Here is a 13,361-nt window from a genome sequence, read left to right as displayed (position 1 = left end):
GGAATAAAAAATAGGAAGGGAAGGTAATTTAATTTAATATAGGATATTAATAAAGTGCTAAATAAAATATAACCCATATTTTCTATTATCGCCCTAAATAAAAAAATCCTTAATAGCGTCTACTATCGTCAATATAGAATTAAAACCCACAACCTCAAAAAGAATACTCCCGCGCACTACTATACCTATTAATAATATTCGTAAATACCACTTTATACTATCTACTTATAATCCTCCCTTATAAATTCTAATAATTTATTTAATTTCCTATTTATAAATACTAATTTCCTATTAACTATCTAATATTAAGGACCCCAACCGTAACTAAGGGAAGGGGTAATACAAATAAAAAAATTTAATATAAAAATATTTATAGAAGAGCCGCTATTATTAATAATAGGACTATTAATAGGGGCTACCGGATTAATATTAATATTAATATCGCCGATACTACGGTAGCTAAATCTCAAATAACCCTTACAATTGAAATTCCTAATTCGGAGTATACTAAATAATATTATAGGGAGACCGTTATTAATAAAACGCGCCTATATCGCAATCTAAAATACTATTACGGATTAATATAACCGCTATAGGAGGGGGGTAAGTAGGGGGCTACCGGTATTAATAAAATATATAATTTCGGCCGCTATATTTTATATATTATTCCGGAGGTTATAAATACCGCGGGGGACCTTGAGTATATAGTAGCGTAGCGATAACGAATACTACGATCTTTCGTTAAATTCTAGAAGGAGAAGACGTTAGTAAAAAAAAAAAAAAAAAAAAAAATAGGGGAGATAATAAGGGGAAAATAGCGTACCTTTAATCTAACAAATATACGTACCAATTAAACAAAATACTTTATATAAATTTAGGGCTAGGGCGTTAGCGAACGTTTAAACTAAAACAACACTATATCCTAAGTAAATAAGAGGGCGGATATTACTAAAGGATAGGAAAAGAGTAGTCGATTAAAGGTTAATTACGGGTATAAAGCGAAAGGAAGGAGAAGACGGGGCGAAAAGGAAAAAAACGAAAAGGAAAAGCGAATATACTAATTAGGTTTATAAAGGAAATAGGGATTAATATATAGGTATATAATAAAAATACGTATATCCGTAATAGGGGGCGGTTTAAGCGAAGGGGTAGTGCTACGGTATCACGGGGAGTTGAGACCGTAGTCACTATTCTACCAAGTGACGGATTCGTCACTGACGGATTCGTCTCGAGAGAAGAATCCGGCAAGTAACGGATTCGTCAAAGGGATTGATGCGTAGCGGATTCATCACTGAGTAACAGATTCGTCTTAAGGAACCACGGTCAATCGCAACCTAGATCTCGTGTTAATGAATAATGTTACTAAGTAAGAACTTTTGGTTGTAGATAATAATTAATTAAAGAGGAGAGTCCGTTAATATAACGGATCCTCCTGCAACTATCTATACCTGCTCTATGCTGTGTCGGGTTGCGCCGAGCCGAATCCGGTTCGGCACAGCCCAGTGTGCATAGACCTAGGGGAGGCGGATTCGTCGCCTAATAGGTAGGTAAAGTGGCCGTGGAGTTAAGGGAGGGGATAACGGATATAATTGTAAAAGTAAGAATAGGAGGAAGAAGAGAGGAAAAGCGAAGAGGGTAAGTAAAAGGGATATTATATAAATAAGGGAAGAGGTCCTTATATAAATATAAATTAAAGTAAATAAATATAATTTAAGGCGGGTAAATATAAAATAATATAAAGTAAATAAAATATTAAATAATTATATAAATAATAGAAAGAGGTAAATAAAAAAATAAAACGAAGGTAATAATTAAAAGGAGAAGGATAGAATGAATAAATAATAACGGCGGCTATAAGAAAGTAAAAAGGAAAAGCGGAAAATAAAAAGGTATATACCTCGGACTATAGTAAAGAGAACGGAGGAAGTAATTAAAAATTATATTATTAAAAAGGAAGGAACAATATAAAGAATAAGGCGAAGGTAATAGAAAAGTAATAAAGAAAGAATAATACAAATAAAGGAAATTTATAAAGGAAGTAATATATAGAGTTATAAGAGGCGGAGGACGGAAATAAAAGTCCTAAGGATAGAACCTATAAGGAGGGGGATCGCATCCAAACATTATAATAAATTGTAATAAGTATAAATAATAGAAAATAGCTTATAAGAAGAGCCTTAGGTTTTAATTATATAAGTATTCTAAAGTAGGTGTAAATAATAGAAGGTACCCTACGAAAGTACTAAACCGCGCCGTAAACGTAGATAATAGAGAGTATCTAAGGAGAGGAATTACGGAATATAATTATATTAATATCCTAAAATACTTATTAATATTTTTAAATTCGGAATAATACTCTTTATTAAACAAAACAAAACTTACTACCTTATACGCCTATAAAATAATAGTTTTAATAATAATCGGAAACCCCGCTAATACTTTAAATCTAATACTAATTTCGTATTCGTATTAGAATTTATAAGAATAAACATTATAATACTAATATTCTAGCGGGCGGTACGCTAGCGCTTTAAATCTAATACTAGTTTTATATTTATATTAGAATTTATAAGAATAGATATTATAATACTAATATTCTAACGGGCGGCACGCTAACGCTTTAAATTTAATACCGGTTTTATATCTGTATTAGAATTTATAAAAATAGATATTACAATACCAATATTCTAGTGGACAGTACACTAATACTTTAAATCTAATGCCAATTTCGTATTCGTATTAAAATTTATAAGAATAAACATTACAATACTAATATTCTAACGGACGGCACGCTAACGCTTTAAATTTAATACCGGTTTCGTATCCGTATTAGAATTTATAAAAATAGATATTACAATACTAATATTCTAATAGGCGGAACGCTAACTCTTTAAACCTAATACCGGCTTTAGGGCCGTATTAAAATTTATAAGAATAGATATTATAATACTAATACCCTAATAGGCAGTTCGCTAGTAGCGGAGCGGCTATAATCCGGAATATAGTATTGATAGCTAGGACGAGCAACGCCTAATAATATTACGGTACTTAGCGTTTATTATAGAAATTCTAAGGACGGAATTTATAAGGGGGGGGGTTATATTAAAAGGCTAAGAACCTATATATAGAAGTACCTTAGCGGCTACTACTCCCCTTCATTAATTAAAATGTAGGATTATTTATAATAACGCCTATATTGGGTCGGGCTCGTAGGAAGGATAATCCGGCACTATACTGAGGCGCTAGACTAGTATAAGGCTCTATAATATTCGTTAGCGGATAAATAGAGTTTATACAAGTATAAAAGAGGTACAACGGAGCGTATCTTATTATAATCGGTAATTATCAATACATCTTTAGATTAACCCCTAACTTACCGTCCCCTACGTATGGCCACGACCGTAGTCACCTCAGCCTACCTTTCGCTTACATTCCTAACATTATACAAAAGTAGTTTAAAAAATAATAGAGAGATGATAAAGAAGGGGGGAAGCTAATTAAGGTTATATAGAATATATAATTTAAAAAGTATAAAAAGGATTACTAGTAGGAGTATATCCCCGTTTATAATAATAATATATTTAATATAGAGGAAAATCCCCTTTATTACGTTAATAAAGAGGGTAGACCGCTAGTTTACTAGCAAGCCTAGTATTATATAGAGTACCCCCTACTAGTTATTTCTAATAATAAGGATAATATTAAGATTATTACTAACTACTAGCTACTTGCCTAGTTAGTCCAACTAGCCGTTTAATTAATTTAAATAACCCAATTAGTTACCCAATCGGAAACCTTCTCTTAAATCGTTAGAGATCCCCGTGTACAAGTATAGTTTAAGGAGGATATAAATAAGACCCTTATTAAAGAGATTTATAAGGATAATATTACTATAGTAATAAGGGAGAAAAATAATAATAAGGAGGAGGAGGGGGATAATAACGATAGGGATAAAGAGGATAGAGAGCTTCTACTTAGCGAGAGGAGGAGTGAGCTAATTAATCCCCTAGTTATACCAGCTCCTAAGAAAAAGTTTGAATAGCGTGTGCCTCCTACTATTAATATAACTTTATTACCTAGATCTGGACCTTCGTTAGTTGGGCTAGTAGTTACCCCTATAATTCCCCTCCTCTTACGAGAACGTAGATTCGAGGATACTATATAGGGAAGTACAATGAAGCTATTAATCGAAGGTATAGTCCGACTTAGAATAAGGTATTTAAGCGGGCAACGGCCGGGGCAAGCCTCGTTAAGGTAGGAGGAGATGGTCTGAGGCATGCACAAGTAAGGAGGGATTTTAATTAGCTAGTATAATACTATAATATATTTAAATAAGTAAAATAAATTATTAAATCTATTATTATATATATACCCTTCCTATTTGGGTAGTCTACTAAGCTTCCCAATAACATTGTGTTAATAAACCCCTATGTGCAAGTAGGGTGTTGAGTATGTGGATGGGTCACTTTGCTAGTAAATTTCTATGTGGGGTGTCCCATATTAAAATACTGTCCCAATTTTTTGCCGCCCCCTACAAAGTCGATTTGTAGGGGGGAAAGGAAGCTTGGCGCCCAGAACCCCCCAAGTAATGTAGAGCCAAACAGAATGGAAGGTATCGATACAATTGGATAAACTAGTGGTGTCGGGTCCTTAGCAACTTCCATGTCACGCAGTAGGTGACTCCAGTCAATCACTCCAGTGAGCAGTGAGTGTGACCTGAGCATTTTCCACTTTCCGCTTGACGATGACGCCCGCTGACAAGGTTACACCCCACTTGGTGCTCACAACACTGATTTCCGATTGGCCAAAGATTATCAAACCATCTGATAAAAATTTTGGCAGCTTCAGTTTTCCCCTCAGAAAATTCCCCATCCAGCCCTTCCCCGTCAGTGCGATGCTTGGCCACCCCGAAAGCCCCCGTCCCAGTCCCAGTTGCATCTCCGGCCTCTACACTAGTAGCTACATATTACATGGTGTAAGTGGTCTGCCCGGATCTCGGCGAGGTCGGAAGCTGTTGATTAACGCCATCAAAGGCCAGCCACTTGAATTGGTGAAAGAAGTACTATAGTGTACTACCCCACGTACGGGCAGTTCAAATGCCGTGATACACGATCGACATCAACATTATCGCTGCGGCTAGCTGCTTGCTTGCTTCCCACGGCTCGTGCTTGTGTTCACCAAGAAAGTTCAGCTGGAAACTGGTATTCAAGACTGACTGACACGGTATGCTGCATGTATTACGATGATGGTGATGATGAGTTGTTTCACCTAGGACTTTCAGCTCCTCATCTGCTCCGCTTTTTCCTTTCCCTTCCTCCCATTATATCCCTAACCAGAGCATGATGAATGATGTCGCGCCCTATACAAAATTATAACATACATAAATCTCATTCATTTACAAGACCACCACGAGTCCGCCATCCTTCGTATCCTCGATCCATCTCACATTTACCTACGACATATTCAACAGCAGCCAGCCCATAGATGCCGATAAAGCAAACCCCCACAAGATATCCAAACGCAAAGCAAAAGTAGCCACCACCAATGTAACAGGATATTGTTATATAATGAAGCAAAAAGACAACCAAGTGCAACAAAGCGCGACACAAGAAGTAAAAGTGGTATCATCGAGCCCAAGGTCGCAATCCAAACCAGCCAACCATGTCACAAGAAGAAGCAGAAAATTGAAAAGAATAAAAAATGCCACCCATCGACAAAATATGGTTTATCAGTGGGCAGCAATGTTAGCGAGAAGAAGAAGAGCAAAGCCAGCAGTCCATGAGCAGACCACTATGCTTCCTCCATGATGCCGCCTTCCCCTCCTCCCTCCACCGTCCACTCCTGGCTCTTCTCCGTAAGCTTTTTGATGCCGCTGACCCGGCCGGCCCAGAGACTTTCGATCGGTGTGCGGAAAGTGAATGCCCGCTGAGAGCTGATCACCCCAATCGCCTGCAGCACCGCCTTGCGGCTGTCACGCCCAAAAATGGCAGGGTGGTTGATCCACTCGAGACTGGACTCGAGTTCCGCATCAAGAGCCGACACGGTAGTCGGGTCGATGGCCGATGCCCCCGTGTTCATGGCTCCGAGCGCATCGTTGGACCGACGGCTTGATATCGTGAAGCCGCCCCCGAGTCCCATGGGGTGATTTGCCATCGTAGGTGACGGCGTATTCTTCCGGTCCGGAGTGGCGGGAATGGGCGAGTGCGTGCGGAGAGGCGTGGACGGGAGCGATTTGGTGGGCGGTCCTCCAGGTGCTGGGGGCACTGGGGGCAACCCGCCCTTACCGAGACCCTTGAGAATCGATCGCGTCTCGCTCAACAGCGTATGGGCACGATCATGCTGGCCTCTGCTGACCAAAGTCAATGCTCGAGTCAACATGTCCGACGTGAGAATTTCCATCCGCCGCTGTACAATGTACGGGTGGGGCGGAATCGCTGGCGAGGCGGTCCAGTGCTTCTTCGAGCCTGGTGTTGCCGGCAGCATTGTGATTGCCAAAAGCGATGGTCTCGTGTGCTGCGTGGCGCCTTCGCGTAGAATATCCCCCCAGGAAAGGTCGGCCTGTATCAAAGGAACCTCCTCCACCGACATCGCCCTCTGATCCTCGTCGTCCATGGGTCCTCCTATCGCCTCCAGTCCTGATACGACAGTGTCCCAGTAAGCGTGTGACTGTGGTTCCTCGGACGACGTATCTGGCATAATCGTCAGCTGTACAAGCACGTCGCGCTTGTCGCCGAAGCGAAGATCGCCCAAGTTGGCTTCCGCATCGCGCCCAGTTGCCCGCTTCGTGATTTGGAGCGCGCCACTGATCTTTCCCAGCTTGGCTGGTGACCCCTCTGGGAGTTTGAGCTTGAGCTTAACATTTTGGTGGGATAAGCTCTGCATGGCACCGAGGCAGCCTGCCAGACACTCTCGGAGCATCATCCAATCCTTGACATAAGTATATGACGCCTTGGTCCTCGTCGAGAGCTCAATCATTGTGTCGGGCTTGTGCGTCGTTCCCAGGCCGAAGGAGTGAATTGTAATCCTAGAATACCGGTTAGTTCCACCTAGAAAAACTCAAAGGTTGGCGTGGTAAAGAGGAATAAGACATACTTGGCAGCTTCCGCACGCGACACCACAAAGTCGACACTGTCCGCATCGGAAGTCGAGGCATCGCTAATCAGCATGATAGTGGCAATGGGGTTGTTGTACTTGCGCCCCATGAGCAGATCCATGGCCACGTTCGCACCCTCAACCACATCCGCACGATGGCTCTTCTGCCCCACGGGTTTGACCGATGCCAAAACGTTGCTCCAGCCAGGCCACGCCTTGGTAGTCATGCCCACAACGGGAACACCACCGCCCGAGGATCCAAACGTCACGAGACCCATACGGTCACGATCGCCGAGGGAGCTGACCATAAAACGAAGGGCGTCGCGAACAAGGTTGATTTTCACACCTTGCATGGAGGCCGAAATCGGAACAACAACGACAACGTCAACCGGGACGTGGATTGATGGGAGCAGCCCTGGGCTTCGTACATTAGTATACTCAGTCGGGGCCGTGGTGGCGGACCTGGCCCCGCCCCAGGATGACGCCTGGGATGATACCCGCTGCTTCGAACCAGCGCTCCTGTTCCACTCGTCTTCGTCTGCCTCGGAAAATTCGCGGTCGTATTCGGGACTGCGCATTGGTGAAGTCTCCACGGCATTCAAATCCAACAGTGCCTGTTGCCACAGCTTGAGCTGGTTGCGATTCTCGAACCGAAGGTGGAACTGCGGTAGCTCGTTCACTGACAAGCTCAGCGTCAGGATGTTCTCGTCGACAGATCCGGTCTCCGATACCCCGTTTAGGTGCTTTTTGATCAAGATCGATCCCTTCAGCGTGCATCGGCCCGTTTTGCGCGCCGCTTCATCCTCCCACTGTCCTGGTGCCGAGGGCACATTCTTCTTCTCCTTTACGCAGATGAGCATCTCAGCGAAGAGAAAGCATTCCAGCTCTTGCCATGACACCTTATCCTTGCCTACACGGAGTGTGCCGTAAAGTCGGAGCTTCCCAAAGCTAAATTTCGTGTTAGCGAGAGTACTGAAAAGAAATGCTTAAACAGATCAAGTATGCACTTACCGGCTGAAGTCGAGGCCATGCCAGTTGTCGACTCGGCTGCGTAGATTCTCGGTCATCTCCGCCAACACTTCTGGTGATTCATAAGGGTAGAAGCGAGGCACGCTCCTCGCAGGCGACGGTGCGCGCGGATATGGCTCTTCAGCTCTGGATGGCGGTAGCATGGGCTGTCCATTCTGTAGGTCCTCGGGATCCGGTGTCCACTTGTTATCGGGTACCTCAACCGTAACCAGACAAGTAAGCGTCTGCTGTTGCCGCGACTTGCTAATTGTAGGGAACTCCGACCGGATGGTGACTGTCGGTGCTGGAATTGGGTTCCGGGTTATCGCACGGGGGGGACTTGATATCGACGTTTCCATAGCCTGAACATCGTAGTCGTGTCTTCGCGGTGGACCACTCTGCATCGTTTCCGGATATCCTCCCGATGAGGCCATTCCTCCGGTAGCGCCTGTAGTCTCACTATCGCTACGCGCGTGTCTCGGATTTGGCGTGTAACGATGATCGGACGACGAAGGGGCGTCGCGACTGTCGCGTTGGCTGACCCTTGCCATGGTGTGAGGTGCCAAACCTCCGTCTTGCCGAGCACTTGATGCTCGACTTGGTGCTCGTGCTAGCTGATCATCCCAGGGCTGCTGCGATGGAGCTGGAGCTGGAGCCGGAGCTGGAGTTGGGGCCGGTGGCGACCGAGTGTCGTTTACGGAAACTGAGCGTACCATGCTGCTAATTTTTTCTAATGTTGAGCTGGTTAGCGCTACTGAGCATTCACGCCAGAAGAATTCGTTTTCCCTTACCGATATCCAGCACGTTTCCTCCACGGCTGGTGTCCAAATGCAATGGCGCGTTGCATGTTGGGCAAAACTGAGACTCAAACTCGCGGATGAATTCGTAAAAGCAAGCCTCGTGTGACACATGGGTACACGAGAATTGTAATATCCTCTCGCCCTGCAGGGTATGCTCCAGCGGCTCCTCACAAACTGCACACTCGCTTCCAACAAACGTGCGCTCCCGGCGTCCCCGGCTCGCGTTACTGTTCATCATGGTGCTCTCTCGTGACTGAGAAGGTGAACTAGGTGTAACGAGTGAGTAGTGTGATTGCGCGCCCAGGTGTCCGTTAGGGATTGGGCTATCTGTTAGGCGAAGCCTAGGTTAGCAGCCAGCTCAACTGAAGGCGCATCCATGATTCCTAAGAGTCCTTGCTCCCGAGACACCAAAGCTGAAATGCGGTAAGGGAAGGGAATGAGAAGGGATGGCCAGTCTGAGACTCAACTATAAGAATATGACCTACCTCTCTCGGAATATGACGTCGCGGGATACTGTCTTGCAGGAACGCCAGAGTGGTTGTGGTAAGAATGGTTGGACCGGTCAAAGTCTGGTCTCCGTGAGCCGCCGCTTGCAGAGAGAATGGATGTTGAAGAGGGCCCAAGCATGCCAAGGTCATGCAACGTCGACGCCTGATGGTCGGGTGGCCGCCTGTTTTGCTGCTCCTTGGAGTGGCCCTTATGCTTGCTGTGCAACCTGCTGAACATGTGGAAGATGGTTTGCGACGACCGAAGTGACGTCGAATGTTGGCTGAGCTAATATAAGGCCGCGGCAGGGTGTTTGGGCTGGGGATGCAAGTTTGACCTGCAGCCGAGCAGTTCTAGAGTGTGTTGCCTTTTCTGCGGAATCTCCTTCAGAAGACTGACGATCGGAAGCCTGTCGCAATAAACCTAGAGTTCTCTTTCCCCTTTTGCTGCTTGTCGCCCTTGGAAAGGCTGTACGAAGTCACAAAACGCTTGGGTCAAGCCTTTGGAGTACGTTTCAGGGGCCGTATCAACAATGCGGAAACAGTCCCAGGGATGGCGACCAGCGCATGGCTGTTTGGAACAAAGCTGACTGAAATCCCGTCCTGTACTCTGTTCTTTGTGTTCTCTCTTTCGAAGTAGAAGACCACCGATATGGGGGCCGGTATTAATCAATCCCTGCTGTCCAGTAATTGTCGATGCGAGACCTTGGTTGGCGTGTTTCCCACTCGTGTTTGCTGTCCTCAACGGTCCAATTCCTCAACACGTGAGCCCGTGGCTGCTAGCCTCGCAGAGCACCTACACGAGATACAGTGAGAAAGCCGCAAAGTCTGTCGAAGAACAATGCCGATTGGTCCAAGACTCTTCCAAAGACTCTAAGAAGAAGACTTGAAGCTTAATATAGTATCAGAGCCGCCCAACCCGTAGAACCGCAAGAAAACAAGCCAGCGAAGGCCAGTCAATGCAATCGTTCAAGATATCTTGTTTCGTTGATTGGCTGCGCAAAAGTCGGTCGTCTGTAGAAGAGTACGATCGGCGGATTGACGAGTAGAAAGGGCTGAGTATGAGATCGATGGGGCCTTTCGTTGAGCAGCTACGTGGGTGACAGGGAATCGAGAATATCGTTGAAGTCGTCGACTGCTTTGGTTGCTCGGCACCGGCTTGGTTGTTTCCTGCTTTCCTTTCCCTCGTTCCACACTCCGGTACGGGTCGGTTCGACTTCTGCGGTTCTGCAGGTGACTGCTCAATGCAGCAGTATGGCGCGCGCGCAAGGACTGGATGATTGGCCAAGTGTCTGAGGTCAAGATGCGGCGGCGCGGTACTTTATTCGGCCAACGTCAACTTGTTAGTACACACTAGAGAGACGTGTGTGCATACAGTGGACTTGTGAGAAAAGGAAGGGTCGTGACACCACCGACAAAAGGGCGGCTTTCTAGAAACAAACTGAAGAGCGGCTAGAGAGGGACGTGACAGACAGGCAGCGGACTGGAGGAAAAGGGAAAATCGGGGCTCCAGTTGATTTTAACGTGCCGGGCGGTTCGCATCGCAACAGAAGCACAGGAACAGTTAGAACCACCCAGGCAGGTCGCCAGCGTTGTGCTACTCCTCGCTTCTGCATCACGCAAGCTGGGGAGGGCGGGCCCATAGACACATGGGAGCGATCGGGGGGGCGTCCCGCTCTAGGGGGGAGCAAGACTCCAACGGAACCTCTCATGGGCTGTGGTGGGCCACCGGCCGCCTGGGTCAGTGGGTTTGGTCGAGCCCGCGACATCTCGTTGGGGTCCTCCAATCGTCTCTCAGACGCTTCCAGTTCCGACCCTGTTCCTTGTATCGTTACTCTGATAGTGGAGTTGACCGGGTCAGGCGTGCGCTAAGGAGGACCTGCAGCGAAGGACATTTTCCGCTGTCCACCGCGCGAGCAACGGGATCTCGGTTCTGAGTGGTGAACCGAACAATCCACCATCCAGGGGCATCAGGGGTTAATGAGACCTACTACCTTGCTTGTGCTGCGCCTGATATTATCTCTATTTGTTTGCAATTTTCTTTTTCTTTCGTCGTGGCTTCGGTATGTATACACTAGTTGCTCTGGAGACTTGCAAAGCCTTGTGTTGAGGCAACGGCGAACTGATCGTCAGCACTGCCATGACGATTTTCGATTTTTAAGACCCGGTATATCATGGCTGAAACATCTGTTCTTAGCATCCTGAAAGTGCGATCGGTACGCAGTACGTTCGTCTCCGGCCAACCTTTTTGTTGTGAGACCACCCAGAAGCATGTTAGTAGGTGGGTGAGGGTGGGTGAGTGTGAGACGGGAAGGGCCGTGGGCCGTCCAACCAGCACATAAAGTTTCGAGGTCCAAAACCGGAAGTTTTTGCGATGCGACGTGATTTGAACACTATTGGTGGAGGCGTATAGGATAGTATCAATGAGGAAACCATCTCGGTCATCTACATGTTCGCAGTCGGAGCAGCAAATCGATCACGTCCACCACCGGACTTGGCTACCGAAGCTTTGCAAGGCTGAAGCAACAGCCGAATCGAGTCAAGCCGAGGCGTCTTCTTCCGATCCTCGTGGCCGACGTCGGGCAGAGGTGGGAGCAGGGGAGCTTGAGGGGCAGGTCAAACCCGAAACTCTAGAGGCATCCTTGGTGTCGTTGCCAGCACGTGGCGGTGCCATACATAGAAATCCAGCGCACATCACTTGTCGCGGATGCTTCCTGGAGTGTTCCAGGTTCCCTGACAGGCCCGGCTTCCTGGTAGAGTCCCCTTCGTGTCTTGCCTGTCCTGCTCCCCCCTTCCCGGAATCCCCCCTGGCCATCACCTCATCGCCCCCACCTATCGCCGGGCTTCTGGACCTGGAGAGCTGTCGGCATTTTGGCGCGGATATTGGCTCAGAGACCGAGGAGGCCTGTGAGGGTTTCTGTGGTCTCCAGTCTGGTCAGGAGTTCCCTGCTCTGGAAGGTATTGCGGAAATATGGTGTCGTTTGCGAGTGTGCCAAGCGCGTGGGAGGGTGGCGCTTCTTCAGGGTCCGCAAGACTGTAAGATTGGATTATGTGTGTACACCAGATAGACTAGACACCTTCTTCAAGCGTACTAGCAGCGGTCTGCCTGATACCCTTGAAACCGTTTCAACGGCCTTTCCGTGTGGGCTGGTCGAGCTGGCTGGAGATGATGTGGGTGCGAAGTGAAGGACGGTCGTCGTCTGGCGCGCGGGGTTGATGCCATCATGGTTGGGACATTGGAGGATTGCGAGATGGTCAGTCTGGTGGAAGATGGACTTTCAATAGTCCGTCCGCCTAGGTAGAGGTCGCCACGGCCGGTTACGGTTAGCAGCTCGTCGATATGTAAACTGAAGGTAAGTACATGAAAATTTCCTTTGTTATCCTCAAGCTACACCTTCCCTCCATACGGCTGGGCTTTCAAAAACACGAGAGTCTCAGCTGTTCCTACCTACTTAGCTCATGATGTTGCTGATATCGCGCCTTCCGAAAAGCATGACTTGCTGGAAATTAGGAGTGGGGGCCTATATGTAAGTGGGGTACCGTACTCACGCTTGATCCACTTCTCCCAGCTGGGCGGGCATGACGGGAGATGATTTGTCCAACTGGGCTCAGCTTGCACCCTCAGCAGGGGAGCAGTTGCCTCTAATCGACCGAACGAGAAAAACTTGAAAGAAAATAATATAAAATAGAAAAGAATCCAAATTGAGACAAGAATGAGGCTCAAGGCGGGAGCAGTCATCATCAATTTCCAGGACTGGTATCGTTGATTATACCTTCACACACGGCTTCACACCTTTGAACTAAGTGTCTTCCGCTTTTTATTGGCTCCACCCGTATAAGATACAGGCATATACTGCGTATATAATGCTGCAGGTAAAAGCCGACCTGTTATTACCTAGACTCCAGACTTCATATCCGCCATCTGCAAGGTAAAATGAAGCTCTTCAGGGTCAACAACAGACATTGGTCCCAAGCA

At 46.5% G+C, this 13,361-nt stretch overlaps 2 protein-coding genes across 2 annotated transcripts; one reads left to right on the top strand and one right to left on the bottom strand.

The window, feature by feature from the left end:
• Positions 1 to 5,709: 5,709 nt before the first annotated feature.
• On the bottom strand, positions 5,710 to 9,831 carry B0T23DRAFT_128207 (uncharacterized protein). The gene is made up of 5 exons (XM_062832141.1): positions 9,386 to 9,831; positions 8,892 to 9,227; positions 8,104 to 8,830; positions 7,093 to 8,040; positions 5,710 to 7,024 (listed from the first exon to the last, which is right to left on the bottom strand). The coding sequence occupies exons 1-5, from the start codon at positions 9,624 to 9,626 to the stop codon at positions 5,791 to 5,793; spliced, it is 3,486 nt and encodes a 1,161-aa protein (XP_062694601.1). The 5' UTR covers positions 9,627 to 9,831; the 3' UTR covers positions 5,710 to 5,790.
• A 1,361-nt stretch (positions 9,832 to 11,192) lies between these two features.
• On the top strand, positions 11,193 to 13,152 carry B0T23DRAFT_419768 (uncharacterized protein; the record flags this gene model as incomplete). The annotated part of the gene is made up of 6 exons (XM_062839713.1): positions 11,193 to 11,601; positions 11,845 to 12,343; positions 12,450 to 12,556; positions 12,671 to 12,708; positions 12,774 to 12,912; positions 13,075 to 13,152. Exons 1-6 carry the CDS (start codon positions 11,560 to 11,562, stop codon positions 13,150 to 13,152), a joined length of 903 nt encoding a protein of 300 aa, XP_062694600.1. The 5' UTR covers positions 11,193 to 11,559.
• Between the last annotated feature and the right edge of the window lie 209 nt (positions 13,153 to 13,361).

This window comes from Neurospora hispaniola, assembly GCF_033458365.1.
Source record: "Neurospora hispaniola strain FGSC 10403 chromosome Unknown B0T23scaffold_3, whole genome shotgun sequence".
Lineage (NCBI taxonomy): Eukaryota > Fungi > Ascomycota > Sordariomycetes > Sordariales > Sordariaceae > Neurospora > Neurospora hispaniola.
The sequence above is the reverse complement of the archived record's forward strand: the minus strand, read 5'-3'. Positions and strand labels throughout refer to the sequence as shown.

Bases quoted from the DNA above. Each gene is read 5' to 3' on its own strand.
- B0T23DRAFT_128207 (XM_062832141.1), bottom strand. From the start codon at position 9,626: ATGTTCAGCAGGTTGCACAGCAAGCATAAGGGCCACTCCAAGGAGCAG. The intron at 9,228-9,385 runs GTAGGTCATATT...TTCGCCTAACAG, and splicing joins GACGTCATATTCCGAGAGAG to ATAGCCCAATCCCTAACGGA. The intron at 8,041-8,103 runs GTAAGTGCATAC...CACGAAATTTAG, and splicing joins CATGGCCTCGACTTCAGCCG to CTTTGGGAAGCTCCGACTTT.